The sequence below is a fragment of the Lonchura striata genome, chromosome 25 (assembly GCF_050655825.1).
Source record: "Lonchura striata isolate lonStrDom1 chromosome 25, ASM5065582v1, whole genome shotgun sequence".
In the NCBI taxonomy this organism is placed as follows: Eukaryota; Metazoa; Chordata; class Aves; order Passeriformes; family Estrildidae; genus Lonchura; species Lonchura striata.
Window position 1 is genome coordinate 2,235,365 of NC_140727.1, and position 18,863 is coordinate 2,254,227.

Below are 18,863 nucleotides of genomic sequence, written 5' to 3' on the forward strand. Positions count from 1 at the left end.
GGCTGCCTGGCGAAGCGCCCAGCGGCGCCTCCTGATTGGCTGTCGCCGTGGCAACAGGCGGCGGGGGGCGTGTCCGGGGCGGCCCCTCCCGCCATCGCGGGTTTGTTTGCGGCCGCCCGGCGGCGGCGGCGGCCGGAGCCCGAGCGGACCCGGACGGACCCGAACCGCGGCGGAAAGAGCCGAGAGCAGGCGGGAAGAGCCGAGCGCAGCCGAGCGCGGCCGGCCGGGCATGAGGAGCGGCGGGACGCGGAGCCCCCCGCGCCCCCCGCGCCCCCCGCCCGGGGCCGGTGCTCCCGGGGCTGCCCGGCCGAGCCCGCCGCTCCGCGGGCCCCGGTGACGCCGCGGGAGCCGCCGCAGAGGGGGCCTGGGCTATGCGGTGGTGGCTGCGCGCCGCCGTCCTCAGCCTGCTCGCCGGAGCCGGGGGTGAGGGGATGCCCCGGGGAGTGGGGGGCGAGCGGCGGGGCCGGTCTGGCCGGTGGCGGGGCTCGGGGGCGGGGAACGGGTCTCGGTGTGACCCGGTGTGCTCCGGCGGGGCCGGTCCTACCAGTGCTGGGGAAGCGTGGGGAGGCGGGGAACAGCTGGGGATAACGGGGGCGGGGGGCTCCGGGGGCGGGAGGAAGGTCCCGGTGTGTCCCGGGGTGTCCCGGGGTGTCCCGGTGGGATCGGTTTGGCCAGCGCCGGGTCCCGGAGAGGCGGGGGCTGGGGGGTTCCGTGGGCAGGCGAACGATCCCGGTGTATCCCGTGCCGTCCCGCTGCCATGCCGCTCCATCCCGGCGTGTGTCCCGCTCTCACCGGTGGCCCGGTGCCGGTCCCGCAGGCAGCGGGCGGAGCGAGCCCCGGGCCGTGGTGGGGCGCGTCGGGGGCAGCGCGGTGCTGGGCTGCGGGCTCCTGGGCGCGCACGAGGCTCGCCCGCCGCTCTACGTGATCGAGTGGGTCCGCTTCGGCTTCGTCCTGCCCATCTTCATCAAGTTCGGGCTCTACTCGCCGCGCGTGGACCCCGAGTACGCGGGTGAGTCGCGGGGACGGGGCGGGTGGAGGTCCCCGTGGGTCCCCGTGGGTTCCCCGTGGGGTTTCCCGTGTTTCCACTCGCTGTGCTTGGGTCAAACCGGGTGTTTCACCACATGAACCCCACTCCCGGAGAACTTGGGGGGCTCTTCTGGGGGTCTCGGGGGGCGCTGAGGTCCCTGCAGCAGGTGAGTGCCAATCCCCAAGGGTGGCAGGAGGGATGGGATGTGCCCAGCTGGTGGAGGGGATGCAGATCCCCACAGGGTGAAATTTGGGAAAAGCTCCCCCAACCCACCCCCGTGGGTGCTGGGGCATCTCCCGCAGGGTGGAACGAGCCCTGCCCGCCGCACCACCGGGGTGCCCCGGGGGCTTCGGGCGCTGCCTCGGCCGGTGCGGGTCGCCTGAAGGTTGAGGCTGGGGAGGGGATTTCGGGGGAGCTGCTAATTGGAGCAAAGCTGGGCCGGGCTGGGCGTGGGAGGGGGATATTGGCTGCTTTAGCGGGTATTTAAAGTGAGCGGTGGCAGAGGAATCCCAGCGAGAGGATCGCTGCGAGCACCCGGGGAAAGCCACAGCAGTGTGCCCTGGGCACGGGCAGGGCTGGCAGCCCGTGGGTGATTCGGGCTGAGCCCAACCCCGGCGCTGTGTGCCAGCCACGCACCGAAATCCCTGCTCCGACCTTTGCTCGGGGGACGGGATCATACCCAAAATTATCCCCTGCCTAAAAATCACCTCAGCAGGGATGCCCGCTCTCCACCCTGGAGAACACACAGATTTTTTGGGGATGCTTTTAGCACCTCCAACTTGGCTCTGGGTGATGGGATCATACCTGCATCAGAACCCAAACCCTGGTGCCAAAATTGTCCCCATGCCTAAAAATCACCTCAGCAGGGATGCCCGCTCTCCACCCTGGAGAACGGGAGGATACACAGATTTTTGGGGATGCTTTTAGCAGCTCCAACTTGGCTCTGGGTGACGGGATCATACCTGCATCAGAACCCAAACCCGGCTGCCAAAATTATCCCCTGCCTAAAAATCACCTCAGCTGGGATGCCCGCTCTCCACCCTGAACACACACATTTTTTGGGGATGCTTTTAGCACCTCCAGCTTGGCTCTGGGGGACCAGCGGTGACAACGAAGCCCGGGCAGGACAAGGCACCTTCTCTCCCGAGAGATCTGGGTTGGGCTCCTGTTACCTGAGCACCGAGGGGCCCCGGGGGCTGTGGCAGCTCCGGTTACCCGGGAAGGGGCTGGCGGTGCCCGCAGTCCCCTCCCCCGTGTCCCCTCGTCCCCGCCGGGGCTGCGGGAGCAGATTGGGATCAGCGCTGGGGGAAGGGGCTGGTGGCTGGAATTGAGGGCGAGCTGGGTGGGCAGGGGGGCTGGGGGCCGTCGCCATGGCAGCGGGGTGGCTTGTTTTCCATCGGCCGGGCATGGCAGGGGTGGGATCGGTGGGTGCAGGGCGATGCCAACCCCCTCTCCCCACGCTTCCCAGGTGGATCGGTGGATCAGGTGTCGCCGCTGCTGTCACCGGTGTGGCTCCTGGGGAGATCGGGAGGGGGGATGGTCCTGAGGACAGGGTGGGCTGGGGTCTGTCACAGCGCTTGGTGGGATGGGGTGGGCTCTCCCCTGGGTGCCACCACCACCCACGGTGCCGCGGGACGCTGTCCCCTGCCCTAGGGGAGGGTCGGTGGTCTCTGACCTGGCTCAGACCCCCCCTCTCCCCGGCTCTGGCCGCGTGGCGGGGGCTGCAGCCCCCTTTGTGTCCCCCCACCCCCTTTTGTGTCCCGCTGAATGTCGGTTGCCAGGCGCGGGGGGGATGCTGGGCCACAGGGTTTTGTTTTTTGGTTTTTTTTGTTGTTTTTGCAGGGCGGTGGAGGAGGAGGAGGGGGCTGGGGCCGGCACAGGGGGATTAGGGGGAGGCTGAGGGGCGTCCCCAGGCCGCTCTGATCCCTTCCAAAGGGACCTTTGTTCGGGAGCCGGCTGCTCCCGACGTGCCTGGGGCTGGGGGTGGCAGCTGCTGGAGCTTCCCAGAGCTTCCCAAAGCTTCCCAGGGCTTCCCAGGGCTTCCCAAATCTTCCTAGGGCTTCCCAAAGCTTCCCAGAGCTTCCTAAAGCTTCCCAGGGCTTCCTAAAGCTTCCCAGAGCTTCCCAGAGCTTCCCAGGGCTTCCCAAATCTTCTCAGAGCTTCCCAGGACTTCCCAGGGCTTCCCAGAGCTTCCCAAAGCTTCCCAGGGCTTCCCAAATCTTCTCAGAGCTTCCCAGGACTTCCCAGGGCTTCCCAGAGCTTCCCAAAGCTTCCCAGGGCTTCCCAAATCTTCTCAGAGCTTCCCAGGACTTCCCAAGGCTTCCCAGAGCTTCCCAGAGCTTCCCAAATCTTCCCAAGGCTGTCCCACTTCCCAAAATTCTGGCGGTCCCCTCGTCTCGCAGCCGCGGGGTGAAGGCAGAAGGGTGGGACCCAGCTCTGGGCGCTGCGGGAAAGGTTTGCCCGCGGTTGTGTGCGGGGTTGGCACGGCTCGGGGCTGGATTTCCGTGCCCAAACCCGCCAGCCCGGCTCCTGCCACTCCTCCTCCTCCTCCTCTTCCTCCTCATCCTTGCCGGGCTCGTCTGGCGGGACTCGGAATGCCAATCGCGGTGCCCAGCGGGACTCCGGGTGGAGCTGGCATGGCGGTTCCCCGAAATTTCCCGTGTTGGGAAAGGTTTTGCCCGCGGTTGTGTGCGGGGTTGGCACGGCTCGGTTGGATTTCGGTGCCCAAACCTGCCTGCCACTCTTCCTCCTCATCCTTGCCGGGCTCGTCTGGCGGGACTCGGAATGCCAATCGCAGTGCCCAGCAGGACTCCGGGTGGAGCTGGCATCGCGGTTCCCCCGAAATTTCCCGTGTTGGGAACCCCTCGGGGAGCTGCAGCTCCTGGGATGCTGATGGAGCATCCCGGGCTGTTCTGCTCCTTCCGTGGTGTCCCGGGGCCAAAGTCACCTGGCATGGCCCGGGGGTGCCCGGGTGGCAGGGAAGGATGGGTGCCCAGGATGGATGCCCACGGAAGGGGATGCTCAGGGCTGTGGGTGCCCCGGACAGGGGGTGCCTGGAGAAGGGGAGGCTCAGGGCAGTGGGTGCCCGGTATTATGGGTGCCCCGGACAGTGGGTACCTGGGGAAGGGGATGCCCGGGATGATGGGTGCCATGGAGAAGGGGTGCCCAGAGAAGGGTGTGCTCAGGGCTGTGAGGGCCTGGGGAAGGGGATGGTCAGAGCAGTGGGTGCCCAGGGAAGGGGATGTTCAGGACACTGGGTGCCTGGAGAAGGGGTGCCCAGAGAAGGGTGTGCTCAGGACACTGGGTGCCTGGAGAAGGGGGTGCCCGGGATGATGGGTGCCCGGGACGGGGGGTGCTCAGGGCACTGGGTGCCCCGGACAGGGGGTGCCCACAGAAGGGGATGCTCAGGGTAATGGGTGCCCTGGACAGGGGATGCCCAGGATGATGGGTGCCCCGGACAGTGGGTACCCGGGGAAGGGGATGCCCAGGATGATGGGTGCCCTGGACAGGGGGTGCTCGGGAAAGGGGATGCTTAGGCCAGTGGGTGCCCGGAGAAGGGGGTGCTCAGGGCTGTGGGTGCCCGGAGAAGGGGATGCCCGGGATGATGGGTGCCCCAGACAGAGGGTACCCAGAGAAGGGGGTGCTCAGGACAGTGGGTGCCCAGAGAAGGGGCTGCTCAGGGCAGTGGGTGCCCAGGATAATGGGTGCTCCAGACAGTGGGTACCCAGGGAAAAGGATGCTCAGGGCAGTGGGTGCCTGGGGAAGGGAATGCTCAGGGCACTGGGTGCCCAGGATAATGGGTGCTCCAGACAGTGGGTGCCCGGGGAAAGGGATTCTCAGGGCAGTGGGTGCTCGGGACAGGGGGTGCCCGGGACAGGGGGTGCCGGTGCGTTCGTTGGGAGCCGCTGCCCGCGCACCCCAGCCTGGGCTGAGCCAATTGCCCGCTGCACCGTGAGCCGATTATGGCTCTGATAATAGCCCGGGGGATTAACGGGCTGCGCCCGCTCTCGCTCCGGCCTTTATCCCTCTCCTCATCAAAGAGGCCGCGGGGCATGGGGCGAGAACCCCACGGGGGTGGGAGAGTCCTCGGGAAGGGGGAAAAGGGGTCGGAGGACCCCTTTTCCCCCTTCCTGAGGACTCTCCCACCCCCGTGGGGAGAGAGGGGTGGGCAGCTGGAGGGATGCTGGGACCATCATCATGCTGGGAGCGATGCTGGAAGCGTGGAGCCGCCGTGCTGGGGGGACCCCGCCGTGCTGGGCACACCCCGCCAGGGGTGGGTGACAGAGGCATTGTCGCCTCCTCTCCGTGTCACCCACGCGGTGCAGTGCTGGATGTCGCCGTCACCAACTTGTCGCACCGCCGTTCTCAGCTCTGCGCCGTGCCAGCGTGGGCGGGCACCCTGGGGAGAGGGGTGACCCGGGAAAGGGGTGACCCGGGAGAGGGGTGACCCGGGCAGGGGGTGGCCTTAGGGAGGGGGGTGGCCTGGGAGAAGGGTGACCCAGAGAGAGGGGGACCCCAAGGCCGGGGTGACCCGGGAGAAGGGGTGGCCCAGGGAAGGGAAGGGGTGACCCAGGGAGAGGGGGTGACCCAGGGAAGGGGGTGGCCTTAGGGAGGTGTGTGACATGGGAGAGGGTGGCCCGGGAGAGGGGGACCCCAAGGAGGGGATGGCCCAGGAGAGGGGTGATCTGGGAGAGGGGTGGCCTCAGGGAGAGGGTGACCCAGGAGAGGGAGACCCTAAGGAGGGCGTAACCTGGGAGAGGGGGACCCCAGGGAGAGGGGTGTCCCGGGAGGGGAGGGGGTGGCCCGGGGACACGGCTGTCCCTGAGCCGCTGCCGCTCCAGGTCGTGTGCAGCTGGAGGAAGGCGCCTCGCTGCGCCTGGACCTGCTGCGTGCCGAGGACCAAGGCTGGTACGAGTGCCGGGTGCTCTTCCTCGACCGCCACAGCAGCGACGCCGACTTCCAGAACGGCACCTGGATCCACCTCACCGTCAACGGTACCGGCCCACACCTCCCGCTGGAAACGCTGGGCTTCCACACCGAGTTGAGGCAGATCTAAGGGTGAAGGTTTGGATCTAAATTTGCCTTCCAGCACCCCCAACCTTCCTGGAGACCCCCCCTGCGTTTGTAGAGGTGCGGGACCGGGCTGCGCTCAGCCTCACCTGCAGGGCTGTCGGCAACCCCCAGCCCGTTGTCACCTGGAAGAGGAGTGACCTGCCTGTGCAGAGCAGGGACACGGTGCAGGTGAGGGTGACACCCCCTCTGTGGTATCACCAAGCTCTGGCGCCCATCCCCGCTGTGGTGGCACCTGCCTGGTGTCACCACGCCGTTCACGGGGCGCGTTGCTGTCCCTCGGTGCCGCGGCAGGTGAGGAACGGGACGCTGAGCATCGCCGCCGTGGAACGCGCCAGCGCGGGCACCTACACGTGCCACGCCTCCAGCCAGGAGGGCAGCGTCACCCACACCACCCGTGTGCTTGTGCAGGGTGAGGCCAGGAGGTTCCCGCAGAGGGAACACGCAGAGGGAGCCTTGGCATGGTCCCCGTGCCCAGCCCTCACTGCCCCTCTGACCTGCACCCCTCCAGGGCCGCCCGTCATCGTGGTGCCACCTCAGAACGTCACTGTTAACATCTCCCAAGATGCCTTCCTGGCGTGCCAGGCTGAGGCTTACCCAGGGAACCTCACCTACACCTGGTTCCAGGGCGGCAGCAACGTCTTCCACCTCAGGTACGACAGCAACGGGGGTGGCACCGGGGCTGAGGAACCCCCGAGTGCCAGGCACAGGCTGGGCGTGTGGTGGGGGCAAACAGGGAGGGTGCCAACCGTGCCACTGACGGCTGTGCCACCCCTTCCCAGCCACCTCCAGGCTCGAGTCCGTGTCCTGGTGGACGGGAGCCTCCTGCTGCAGCGAGCCACCCCGGACGACGCTGGCAAATACACCTGCACCCCCAGCAACGGGCTCTGGAAGCCTCCTTCCGCCTCAGCCTTCCTCACAGTGCTCTGTAAGACCCCCTTCCTGCACCCCCGGGGGCTGGGGGTGCCCCGCTGGGGGGGTTGTGGTGGGAACAGGGGTGTCCCGTGGGGACCCCAGCCCCGTGTGTCCCCGCAGACCCGGCGCAGGTGACCACCATGCTCCCGGAGACCCACCTGCCCAAGGGCATGCGGGGCGTGATCCGCTGCCCCTGCAGGGCCAACCCCCCCCTGCTCTCGGTCACCTGGACCAGGGACGGGCGCCCGCTGGAGCTGGACAAGGTAGAGCCACTCCCAGTGGCCTTCCCAAATCCCTCCTACTTCCACATTCCTCTCTCCCAGCTCCCCGGCTGCTCCAAGGTATGGCCACGCCCACCTTCCCAAATTCTTCCTCCTTATCCGTTCCCCTCTCCCGGTTCCTTCCCCCCATCCCAAATCCTTTCTGCTCACCCATTCCCCAGCTCCTTTCCAAATCCTTCTTCATCCGTTCCCTTCTCCCAGCTCCTTCCCAAATCCCTCCTGCTCACCTATTCCTTTCTCCCAGCTCCTTCCCAAATCCTTCTTCATCTGTTCCCCTCTCAGAGCTCCTTCCCAAATCCCTCCTGCTCACCCATTCCCCTCTCCCAGCTCTTTCCCACCTTCCCAAATCCCTTTTTCTCACCCATTCCCCTCTCCCAGTTCCTTCCCAAATCTGTCCTCACCCATTCTCCTCTCCCACCTCCTTCCCACCACCCCAAATCCCTCATCCTCACCTTTTCCCCTCTCCCGCCTCCTTCCCACCATCCCAAATCCCTCCTGCTCACCCATTCCCCTCTCCCAGCTCCTTCCCAAATCCCTTTTTCTCACATTTTCCCCTCTTCTACCTCCTTCCCACCATCCCAAATCCCTTTCTCACCTTTTCCCCTCTCCCAGCTCCTTCTCAAATCCCTCCTGCTCACCCATTCCCCTCTGCCACCTCCTTCCCACCATCCCAAATCCCTTTCTCTCACCTTTTCCCCTCTCCCACCTCCTTCCCACCACCCCAAATCCCTCATCCTCCCCTTTCCCCCTCTCCCAGCTCCCCGGCTGGTCCCTCGGGCCCGACGGCTCCATCGTCATCGCCACGGGCAACGACGACGCGCCGGGGCTGTACCGCTGCACGCCCTTCAACAGCTACGGCACCGCCGGCCCCTCCCGGCCCACGCGCGTCCTGCTCAAGGTCAGCAGCCCCTCGGGGTCCCCTGAACCCTCCTCTGCACCCCCAAACTGCCCCTCTGCTCGAAACGTACATTTGAAGGGATTTAGAGGTTTTCGAGGAGCTGAGATTTTAGTTAGATGTTTCACAATTCCTTCCATCTGAAACATCAACTTTAAGGGATTTAGAGATGTTAGAGGGGTGAAGATTTTAGTTAGATGTTTCACAATTCCTTCCATCTGAAACTTCAACTTTAATGGATTTAGAGATTTTTGAGGAGCTAAGATTTTAGTTAGATGTCTCACAATTCCTTCCATCTGAAATATCAACTTTAATGGATTTAGCGATTTTCAAGGAGCTAAGATTTTAGTTAGATGTTTCACAATTCCTTCCATCTGAAACATCAACTTTAAGGGATTTAGAGATGTTAGAGGAGCTAAGATTTTATGTGGGAATCCAGGGCTTCCCTCTGGCTGCCCTGGGACCCTGGCAGGGGTCAGGAACCCCCTGGACAGAGCCCCCAGAGACACTGGCTGTGATCTCTGTCCATGGAAAAGAGTTTTCAATCTTACAGGATGAATTACCAGCTCTCAGTGTTTGATAGAAGCAATAATTAAGTGTGGCATGGGTGCAAAAGTAAAATTTTAGGATTCTAGATGAGGGGTCCAAAGGGGACAAGATGGAGGAAATTGGGTGTGCCTTGTCCTTTTTCTCCTTCTTCATGCCCTCCATGTCTCACTGTGGTGTTGGCATTTTTCTGTTGGTTCAGGCTGGGGACACACTGTCCAACGTAGGTGACAGATATTGGCACGTTCTTGTAAATCCAGCACAGGTAGTTTGTGGTATATAATGTTTGTGACATTATATAATGTTTGTAACATTATATTCCAGAAACTGGGGACTGGGTTTAGGCTGGGGACACATTGTTCAATGTAGGAGACAGATATTGGCACATTATTCATACTATTGTAAATATAGCACAGGTAGTTTCTGGTATTTAATGTTTGTAACATCCCACTGAGGGCAGAGCCCTGCAGGACAGACAGAACATGTTATTGATAACTTTATTCTTATACATATAGGAATATATGTATATATATTCTTATATATATAAGAATAAACAACCTTGAAAACCAGCACAGATGAATTATGACTTCTGCTTTGGCAATGGGGCAGAAAGACAGAGACTTTACAATCTTGGAATCATCAATACCTCAGATTCTGACAATTTTAGTTTGAGAGAAGCCTTACTAGAGTTAATTAAAATAAATAAGTATGCCTTGATAAAGTTAAGAGTTAGGAGTTAACTAATAATTGATTGCTTGTCAGCACAATGTTGAGTTATCTGGGTTTATAATGAAGAATATAATGAAGAAATTGTAATGAAGAATATAAATTGACAAATAGATTTTAGGAACTTAATACAATTGTTGGTCTCCTCTGTCCTGAAACCAATTGAAGACAAGGAATGGGAGTTCTACCAAGAGTTCACTTGTCATATTTACATTAAAAAGGTAGAAAGGTCAGAATGAGGAAGACTTCATTGACTTCCTCTTTTTGGGACCCCTCCCCATGAAAGGGACCCTTTTCAAGGAATAAATTTTATGCTGAATGGCTTTTGAAATTATTAGCGTAGGAAGAGAAGAAGGGCATGTACCAAAATGATGAATATTTATTTGTATTTTTGGGTATTCAATAGTTGGGTGGATAAAAGGGCTCTGTAATCACTTAAAAGCTGTGGTGTGGATTTGGGAGCTGTCCCACACACAATAAACACACACTTTTTAACTTTAAACTGTTAGAAAGATTTTGTCTGTCACAATTAGATATTGGTGCTAGATCAACATCCATATTTCTTTAATAATTCAGAGCAGGAGCTTTGTAAACACACACTTTTTAACTTTAAACTGTTAGAGAGATTTTGGCCATCACAGTTGGACATGGGTGCTAGATCAATATCCACATTTTTTTGAATAAATCATGCTTTGCAGGACCCTCCTGCCTTCACGGTGCGGCCCAAGGAGGAATATTTCCAGGAGGTGGGTCGGGAGCTGGTGATCCCCTGCGTGGCTCACGGGGATCCCCCACCCACCATCACCTGGGTGAAGGTAGGAATTGGTGTTTTGGGGGGTCAGCTGAGCCCCCCTCAGGGACAGGGATTGATTTTGGCTTCCAGGGTATAATTTCTGGGGTGGTATTTTTGTCTCTACATCACTCCTGGGGTTATGTTCCTGTTCCCCACTGGGTTCCACCCCAAACTGGGGTCCCATCAGGTGGGACAGAGATTGCTTTTGGCCTCCAGGGTATCATTTCTGGGGTGGTATTTTTGTCTCTACATCACTCCTGGGGTTATGTTCCTGTCCCCACTGGGTTCCATCCCAAACTGGGGTCCCATCACTTGGTTCCTGAAGGATCTCAGGTCACTTTGCTTCGTTTTCCTCTAAAAATTGGACAAAATCCTGCTCCTTGCTCTCCAAACCAGCCCCATTTTTCAAGTCCCCTTGTCCCCACAAGTGTGGCAGTGTCACAGCCCCAGCCCTGCGTGGGGGTGGCTTGGTGGTGAACCCCCATCAGCGTGCCCGTGCCCCACAGGTGGGCAGCGTGGGGAAGAGCAGTGCCCAGGTGGATGGGAACAGCAGCCTCGTCCTCCGCCCCCTCATCAAGGAGCAGCACGGAGTCTGGCAGTGCACGGCCACCAACCAGGTGGCCAGTGTCACCACTGCCACCTCTGTCCACGTCCTGGGTGAGCTGCTCGTCACTGGTGGGCTGGGATAGTCCCAGGGGTGGGTGACATGCTGGAAAGGGTGGTCCAAGCCCCCCAGTGTGCCACCGCTGCCCGCCAGGTACCAGTCCCCACGCTGTCACCAACGTCTCCGTGCTCCCGCTGCTGCTGGCAGCCAACATCTCCTGGGAGCCAGGCTTTGATGGAGGCTACTTCCAGAGGTTCAGCGTTTGGTACACCCCACTGTGAGTGCCCCACCTCTGCTGTGTCCCCCCCAGGGACCCCAACTTTGGGCTCACACGTCCCTCCTGTCCCCAGGGTGAGGAAACCACCGCGGGCACACCACGACTGGGTGTCGCTGTCGGTGCCAGCGGGGGCTCAGCACCTTCTGGTGGAGAACCTGCAGCCAGACACCAGTTACCAGTTCAGCGTCCTGGCCCAGAACAAGCTGGGCAGCGGCCCCTTCAGCCAGATCGTCACCTCCGTGCCCAGGGGTGAGTGAAGCTCCCCAAAACACCCCCGGTGCCCCCCAAAACACTCAGGATGCTCCCGTTCCCTCAACCTCTGCCTTCTCCCCAGGCTTCCCAGTGACCACAGTGCCTCCGGAGCCACCAGCCATCACTGTGCACGTCTTCCTGTCCCCACCACGATCTCTGAGGGCCAACGAGAGCGTGAGGGGGGTTCTGCTTCGCTGGGACCCCCCTGCCCGTGCCTCAGTGGCCCTGAGCGGGTACGCGCTGGAGCTGCGGCAGGACAAGGGCGGCTGGGAGGTGCTGGAGAGCTCCATCCCTGCCACGGACACCCAGGTGCTGGTGCCAGGGCTCATCAAGGTGAGGTCTGGCCGGGTGCCAAGGTGGGTTAGTGCCAGAGATCACCTCTAGGGGTGGCTCCACGTGGTGGAAAAAATCTCCTGTGGGAGTCCAGGGCTTCCCTCTGGCTGCCCTGGGACCCTGGCAGGGGTCAGGAACCCCCTGGACAGAGCCCCAGAGACACTGGCTGTGATCTCTGTCCATGGAAAAGAGTTTTCAATCTTACAGGATCAATTACCAGCTCTGAGTGTTTGATATAAATAATAATTAAGTGTGGCACGGGTGCAAAAGTAAAATTTTAGGATTCTAGATGAGGGGTCCAAAGGGGACAAGATGGAGGAAATTGGGTGTGCCTTGTCCTTTTTCTCCTTCTTCATGCCCTCCATGTCTCACTGTGGTGTTGGCATTTTTCTGTTGGTTCAGGCTGGGGACACACTGTCCAACGTAGGTGACAGATATTGGCACGTTCTTGTAAATCCAGCCCAGGGAGTTTGTGGTATATAATGTTTGTGACATTATATAATGTTTGTAACATTATATTCCAGAAACTGGGGACTGGGTTTAGGCTGGGGACACATTGTTCAATGTAGGAGACAGATATTGGCACATTATTCATACTATTGTAAATATAGCACAGGTAGTTTCTGGTATTTAATGTTTGTAACATCCCACTGAGGGCAGAGCCCTGCAGGACAGACAGAACATGTTATTGATAACTTTATTCTTATACATATAGGAATATATGTATATATATTCTTATATATATAAGAATAAACAACCTTGAAAACCAGCACAGATGAATTATGACTTCTTCTTCGGCAACGGGGCAGAAAGACAGAGACTTTTTACAATCTCAGGATCATCAATATCTCAGATTCTGATGTCCTCCAACCCGTGCTTCCAAAGAAAGGCTCAGCAGTTTCTTGTTTGGTCTCAAGGCAGTTTATTGCAAGTTATCTAAAAGATTTTGTTCTTGAGCTGCTGTGGTTTGCTCACAGCTCAGGCAGAGGCACACACACACCCTGACATCCTCTCTGACCCCGACTGCTTCTTCTCTCCCCCTGCCCCTGGGCTGGTGTTATCTTTTATATATCTTAAATATTTTAAATATCTTAAATATTTATAGTTTTTTCCCAATGCCTATTTACCTATATTAAATGGTGCCTTTTTACTCTAAACCAACCTGTGAGTGCCAACATCACCAAGATCATGGAGGTAAAGAAGGAGAAAGAGGGAGGACAGGGCAGGCCCAAATCCCAAATCCATCTTAAAACTTCTGGCCGCCATGTACAAAATCAAAACCCCCCTGTACAGGACTTAAAACCCCCCTGTACAGCACTCAAAAATTCTTCCCTTTACTTTGTGACTATTTTTACTATAATATCTAAATTTTGTGACTTCTTGTTCTTCCTGCAAGCTTGGTAAATCATTCCATGGTTCAAACCCAAAATCACAGCTGCTTCCAGCTGCCTGCCAGGGTCTCAAATGCTTCTGACCTGGGCCCGGAACACCCAAAACTGTCTGAGGGACATTTTGAGTTCTGACAGGTTAGGGTTTGGTGGCCGCTGTGGCCGCGTGGCTCATGGCCCCATGTCCTCCCCAGGACGCCTTCTACGAGTTCCGACTGGTGGCCTTTGCTGGCAGCTACATCAGCGACCCCAGCAACACGGTGAACATCTCCACGGCAGGTAAGGCTGGGGATGGAAAACAGAGGTGGGAAACACCCAAATTCCCAAAGGAGAACCCCCCTCCATGCTGCTCCCACCCCCTGGCACTGCTGCTACACGGACAGAGCAGGACCCCCAAGGCTAAACCTACCAGGACTGCTGGCTTCATCCTCAGGGAGCAGAGCATCCTTTCTGGTGGTGCCCAGGGTGGTGGGCACAGTCCTGCCAAGGGCACAGCAGCCTCTGAGCTGAGCTGAGCTGTTGTCCCCACGACGCTGGTGACACAGCAGCCTCTGAGCTGAGCTGTTGTCCCCACGATGCTGGTGGCACATCTTGGGGGGCCGTGCCTGCCTGATGGGGTGCCCTGTGCCTGGCAGGGATGGAGGTGTACCCGTCCCGCACGCAGCTGCCCGAGCTGCTGCCGCAGCCGGTGCTGGCGGGGGTCATCGGGGGGATCTGCTTCCTCAGCGTGGCCATCATCTTCAGCACCACGGCCGCCTGCCTCACGAACCGGCGCCGCGCCGCGCGCCTCCGCAAGCGCCGCCAAGGTACCGGGGACAACGGGGACACGGGGACAGGCCAGCCAGGGTGGGGGGACCGAGTGGGTGCCGCCGTCTCCTCCTCATCGCCTTTTGAGTTGCTCGCCGTGTGATTCCCCCTGTGTTCTCATGGCCTTCCAGATCCACCACTCGTCTTCTCCCCCAGCAAGAAGCTTCCACCTCCACAGTAAGTCACGCCACGCCATTGCCACGCTCCCTCCCCGTCCTGACGTGTCATGCCGTGCCATGCCATGCCATGTTCCCTCCCTGTCCTGACGTGTCATGCCGTGCCATGCCACGCTCCCTCCCTATCCTGCTCCCACCATGCCACGTTCCCTCCTTGTCCTGCCATGCCATGCCACACTCCCTCCCTATCCTTCTTCCACCATGCCATGTTCCCTCCCTGTCCTGCCATATCACTGCTGTGGTCCCTTCATCCCCACTCCCTTCCTGTCCTGCTCCCACCATGCCACGTTCCCTCCTTGTCCTGCCATGCCATGCCGTGCCATGCCATGCCACACTCCCTCCCTATCCTGCTCCCACCGTGCACATTCCCTCCCTGTCCTGCCATGCCATGCCATGCCACGTTCCCTCCATCTCACTCCCTCCCTGTCCTTCTTCCACCATGCCACGTTCTTTCCCTCTCCTGTCCTGCCATGCCATGCTGTGCCATGCCATGCCACACTCCCTCCCTGTCCCTCTCTTGCTCCTCCACATCCCCTTCCCTCCCCGTCCCACCTCTGGCTTTCACTCCCCCAAATCCTGCTCCCTCTCATCCCACTCCTGGCCATGCCACACTCCCCTCCCTCTCCCACTCTCTCCATGGCATTCTCCCTCCCTCCTTGTCCCTCCCTGTCCCGCTCCTGGCCATGCCATGTTCCCATCCCACTGCACTCCTCATCATCCCTCTGCCACCAACTGGGGGCACGGGGACAGCCTGGGGACAGCCACCCCCTGCTGCACTGCCCAAGGGCGTTAGGAGCGGGGTGTCCTCATCCCTCTGCCACCCTGGGGACAGCCACCCCCTGCTGCACTGCCCGAGAGCGTTACGAGCGGGGTGCTGCCACCGAGGCTCCCCTTGTGCTCCCTCTGGGGCAGTTCTGTCTGGAGAAACAAATGAGGGAATGCAGGAGCAGGGCCTGGCAGCACATCTGGCGGCTGCTGCAGCTGCTGCCTCTCCCTTGCAGCAATGCTCGCGGCCCTGCTAGCCCCGCCAGCACGGTGAAGCTGAAGCTGCAGCCATCACCGTGCCGGAGCCTGCACCGGACGCTGCTGTGGGGTGAAAAAGCCGGCACCAGCCTGGGGCTGAGCATCGCCGGCTCCCGTTACCCCGGCTACGAGAGCCACGTCCCGCTGGAGCGCATCTGCCGCGGCCCCGACGGCCGCTTCGTGCTGGGCTCTCCATCCCCTCGCCCGGAGCCGGAGCCTCCGCCGGCTCCCCCGCAGCCCTACCACCAGCTGCCCGCCGGGGAGGAGGAGGAGGAGGATGAAGAAGAGGAAGACGACGAGCCCGTGTGGCACAGGGAGGTCTCGCTACGCCCCCAACCCGCGGGGCAACCCCGCCGGGGCTCCCGAGCCTCCGGTCACCGCCACGGCCGCTACTTCGGCTACGGCGGCAGCAGCAGCCCCGTGGATGAGGCCGTGGCGTTGAGCATCACCGACATCAGCCCCGTGGCCTCTGCCGCCGCCACCCTGCCTTACAGCGCCGTCCCGGAGCCCCCCGGGCCCCGCCACGGCCCCCCCTGGGACTCACCGCCCCGCCGGGGCTCCCCCAAACCGGCCGCCGGCCCCCCGGTGTCCCCCGGCCCGCCGGCCATCAGCGGGATCCTGCAGTACCTCAGCCTGCCCTTCTTCAAGGAGATGTGTGTGGACGGCGACTGGCCGCCCCCGGAGGAACCGGGGGAGCCCCCCGGCCGGCCGGAGCCCCCCGCCAGCCCCCCGGCCGCGGAGCGGACGCTGTGCCCGGGCTGCATTGACACAAGTGCCAACGCCACCTCCTCCGCGTTCCTCGAGCCCCCCCGGCTGCCCCCGGGCCCCGCCAAGGCTTCGCTGCCCGGTTCCCCCTCCTGGCCCCGCTCCCCCAGCCCCGGGATTCCCCCGCAGCCGGTCCCGCATCTCCGGACTGAAACGCCGGGGCGGCCGCCGGACGCCGCCGCGCCCGAGAAGCTCCCGCGGGGCAGCTTGACCAGCCAGAGCAGCGGCCGGGGCAGCGGCTCCTTCCTGCGGCCCCCCTCGCTGGCACCGTCCTTGGGGGGCACCTTTCTGGGCACCCCCGTCGGCGACGGGGGCAGCTGGCACAGCGGGGGCTCGGCAGCGGAGGGCAGGACGGATGCTGGTGCCGGGAAGAGGTGAGCCACGGGCAGGGCGCTGGGATGAGCTCCCGGAGCGTGCTGGGGCAGCTCCGGGCCTGTCCCACCGAGCCTGGCGTGGCACGGAGCCACCTCCCAGCCCTGCAGTGCCGTGGGGACACCCCCTCCGCTCTGTTCCCTGCCCCGAGAGACCACCCCAGTTCTCCCCCAGCTCCCCATGTCCCTCGGGGTGGTGCATCCCCGGGATCTGACCTTGGGATGTGCCCCTGCCACCCATCTCTGGGCACCTGTGGCTTGGTGTTTACCCTGATGTTCATCCTTGGGGGTCTCATGGCCATCCCTGCCATCATGGGGGGACACGGGGGGAGATGGGGTGGTCTCAGACCTCCCAGACCTCAGGGTCTGTCCTGACCTCCATCCCCGGGCTCTCCATCCCCAGGGTTTCACATCCATCCCCAGAGCTTTCACTTTTTTGGGGTCTCCCCTGGAGCCCATCCCCTGGGCTCTCCATCCCCAGGGTTTCACATCCATCCCCAAAGCTTTCACTTTTTTGGGGTCTCCCCTGGAACCCATCCCCTGGATTTCCACTTTTTTGGGGTCTCCCTGACCTCCATCCCTGGGCTCTCCATCCTTGGGGTTTCACACCATTCCTGGGATCTGCCACCTCAGAATCTGCCCTGACCTCCATCCCCTGGGCTCTCCATCCCCAGGGTTTCACACTCATCCCCGGGGCTTTTACTTTTTTGGGGTCTTCCCTGACCTCCATCCCTGGGCTCTCCATCCCCAGGGTTTCACACCCATCCCCGGAGCTTCCACTTTTTTGGGGTCTCCCCTGGAACCCATCCCCTGGGCTTCCACTTTTTTGGGGTCTCCCCTGGAGCCCATCCCCTGGGCTCTCCATCCTTAGTGTTTCACACCCATGCCCAGAGCTTCCACTTTTTTGGGGTCTCCCCGGGGGTCTCACTCCCTCGGGGCTGGGGGGTCCGTGCCCCTCTCCCCCTCCCCGCAGGAGAAACACTTCGGTGGACGAGAACTACGAGTGGGACGCGGAATTCGCGCTGGAATCCGAGCTCCTGGAGGCGCTGCAGCTTTACCGGGGCGCGGCCCCGGCCCGGCCCGGTTCCTCCATCGCCCTGCGGGACCTGCAGCGGCACAGTGAGTGCGACCCCCCGTACCCCCCGTGCCCCGTGGCCGGGTGCCACGGAGGGACCGGACGCTGCTTATCTCCCCGCAGAGCCCGGCTCGGCCCCGGTGAGCTCGGTGTCGGCGGAGGCGCTGGGCACGGGGGGTCCCCCGGAACGCGGCCAGAGCCCCCGAGCCGAGGGGCTGGGGGCGAGGCGCCGCAGGGAAGGGGCCCAGCAGCGGCGGCAGCGGGTGGGCACCCGTGGGTGCTGCTCCGAGCGCTTCGAGGTGGCCACGCTGCTCTAGGTGGTCCCCCGTGGGGGGGAGGAAATAAAGAAGCGTGAGAGCAGCTCTGGCTCCTGTTGGCGAGGGGATCCCCAAAGCGTGCAGGGTTCTGCCACGTCCCCCCATCCTTCTAAACCCCCTCTGTCCCATCCTCCCCTCCCTCCATCTTCTCAGTTGCTCCCCATCTTCTTCGTGCCTCCTGCGGGCTCCCCAATTCTCCTGTGTTGTCCCCCCATCATCTTCCCCATCCCCTGGCCACATTTTCCCATTCCCCACTCGGTGTCCCCCTATCAAATCCCACCCCCCTCCCATCTTCTCGTGTCCCCCCCCCCCCCTCAAATTGCTCCGTACCCCCGTTTTCCTCACGTCTCCCCTCATCTTCCTCGGGGTGTCCCCCTCATCCTCTCGCTACCCCTTCCCCATTTTCTCGTGCCCCCTCCCCAAAATTGCTCCGTACCCCCATTTTCTTCATGCCTCCTCTCATCTTCCTCCCTCGGGGTGTCCCCTCATCCTCTCGCTACTCCTCCCCCATTTTCTCGTGTCCCCCCCCCCAAATTGCTCCGTACCCCCGTTTTCCTCACGTCTCCCCTCATCTTCCTCCCTCGGGGTGTCCCCTCATCCTCTCGCTACCCCTCCCCCATTTTCTCAGTGTCCCCTCCCCATTTATCCGGGTGGCCGCCATTCCGATATCCCCCTCCCCTCCCGCTTGCCTCAGTTTCCCCCCTCCCCTCCCTCTCCGTTCCGTCCCCCCCCCCCCCGGAGGGGGCGTGGCCCGGCGCGCGCGGGGAGGGGGCGTGGCCCGCGCGGGAGGGGGCGTGGCCAGCTCGCTCATGCCCTTATATGGTCACGGCGCGGGAGCGCGTCAGCGAGGGGGCGGGGACTGGCGGTGACGTCACCCGGGGGGGTTCGCGCGTGGGGTTCCGGCGCGGGTCGCGTCGGGTCACGGATTTTGGGCACCCACACCCCGTACCCGCATCTTTGTCCCCCTTTGTGTCCCCCTGCCATGTCCCCGTGGCCCCTCATGATGTCCCCTCGTGTTTTCCCCCTGCCACGCCCACCCCATCTCCCACCGTGTCCCCCCATTATGTCCCCCCATGTTCCCTTGCCACGCCCACCCCCTGTCCCTCCGTCCCCTCCTGTCCCCCTGCCACGCCCGCCCCATGTCCCCCCGTGTCCCCCTGCCATGCCCCCATGTCCCCTGTTATGTCCCCTTGTGTCCCCCTGCCACCATGCCCCCATGTCC

At 61.7% G+C, this 18,863-nt stretch overlaps 1 protein-coding gene across 2 annotated transcripts; it reads left to right on the forward strand.

The window, feature by feature from the left end:
- The first annotated feature begins 88 nt into the window (after positions 1 to 88).
- IGSF9 (immunoglobulin superfamily member 9) lies at positions 89 to 17,684 on the forward strand. 2 transcript variants are annotated; one of them, XM_085560627.1, is made up of 20 exons: positions 90 to 423; positions 818 to 1,009; positions 5,869 to 6,021; positions 6,117 to 6,268; positions 6,392 to 6,509; positions 6,609 to 6,750; positions 6,880 to 7,025; positions 7,133 to 7,275; positions 8,051 to 8,191; positions 10,159 to 10,275; positions 10,760 to 10,910; positions 11,011 to 11,134; positions 11,208 to 11,383; positions 11,469 to 11,719; positions 13,302 to 13,386; positions 13,743 to 13,913; positions 14,046 to 14,091; positions 15,092 to 16,252; positions 17,223 to 17,368; positions 17,448 to 17,684. In XM_085560627.1, the coding sequence occupies exons 1-20, from the start codon at positions 372 to 374 to the stop codon at positions 17,639 to 17,641; spliced, it is 3,861 nt and encodes a 1,286-aa protein (XP_085416753.1). In that variant the 5' UTR covers positions 90 to 371; the 3' UTR covers positions 17,642 to 17,684. The 2 variants fall into 2 exon arrangements, with proteins under 2 accessions (XP_085416752.1, XP_085416753.1); XM_085560626.1 differs by having other exon boundaries at positions 89 to 423; positions 17,223 to 17,684.
- Positions 17,685 to 18,863: the final 1,179 nt, after the last annotated feature.

Bases quoted from the DNA above. Each gene is read 5' to 3' on its own strand.
- IGSF9 (XM_085560626.1), top strand. From the start codon at position 372: ATGCGGTGGTGGCTGCGCGCCGCCGTCCTCAGCCTGCTCGCCGGAGCC. The intron at 10,276-10,759 runs GTAGGAATTGGT...CGTGCCCCACAG, and splicing joins CCACCATCACCTGGGTGAAG to GTGGGCAGCGTGGGGAAGAG. The intron at 13,387-13,742 runs GTAAGGCTGGGG...TGTGCCTGGCAG, and splicing joins GGTGAACATCTCCACGGCAG to GGATGGAGGTGTACCCGTCC.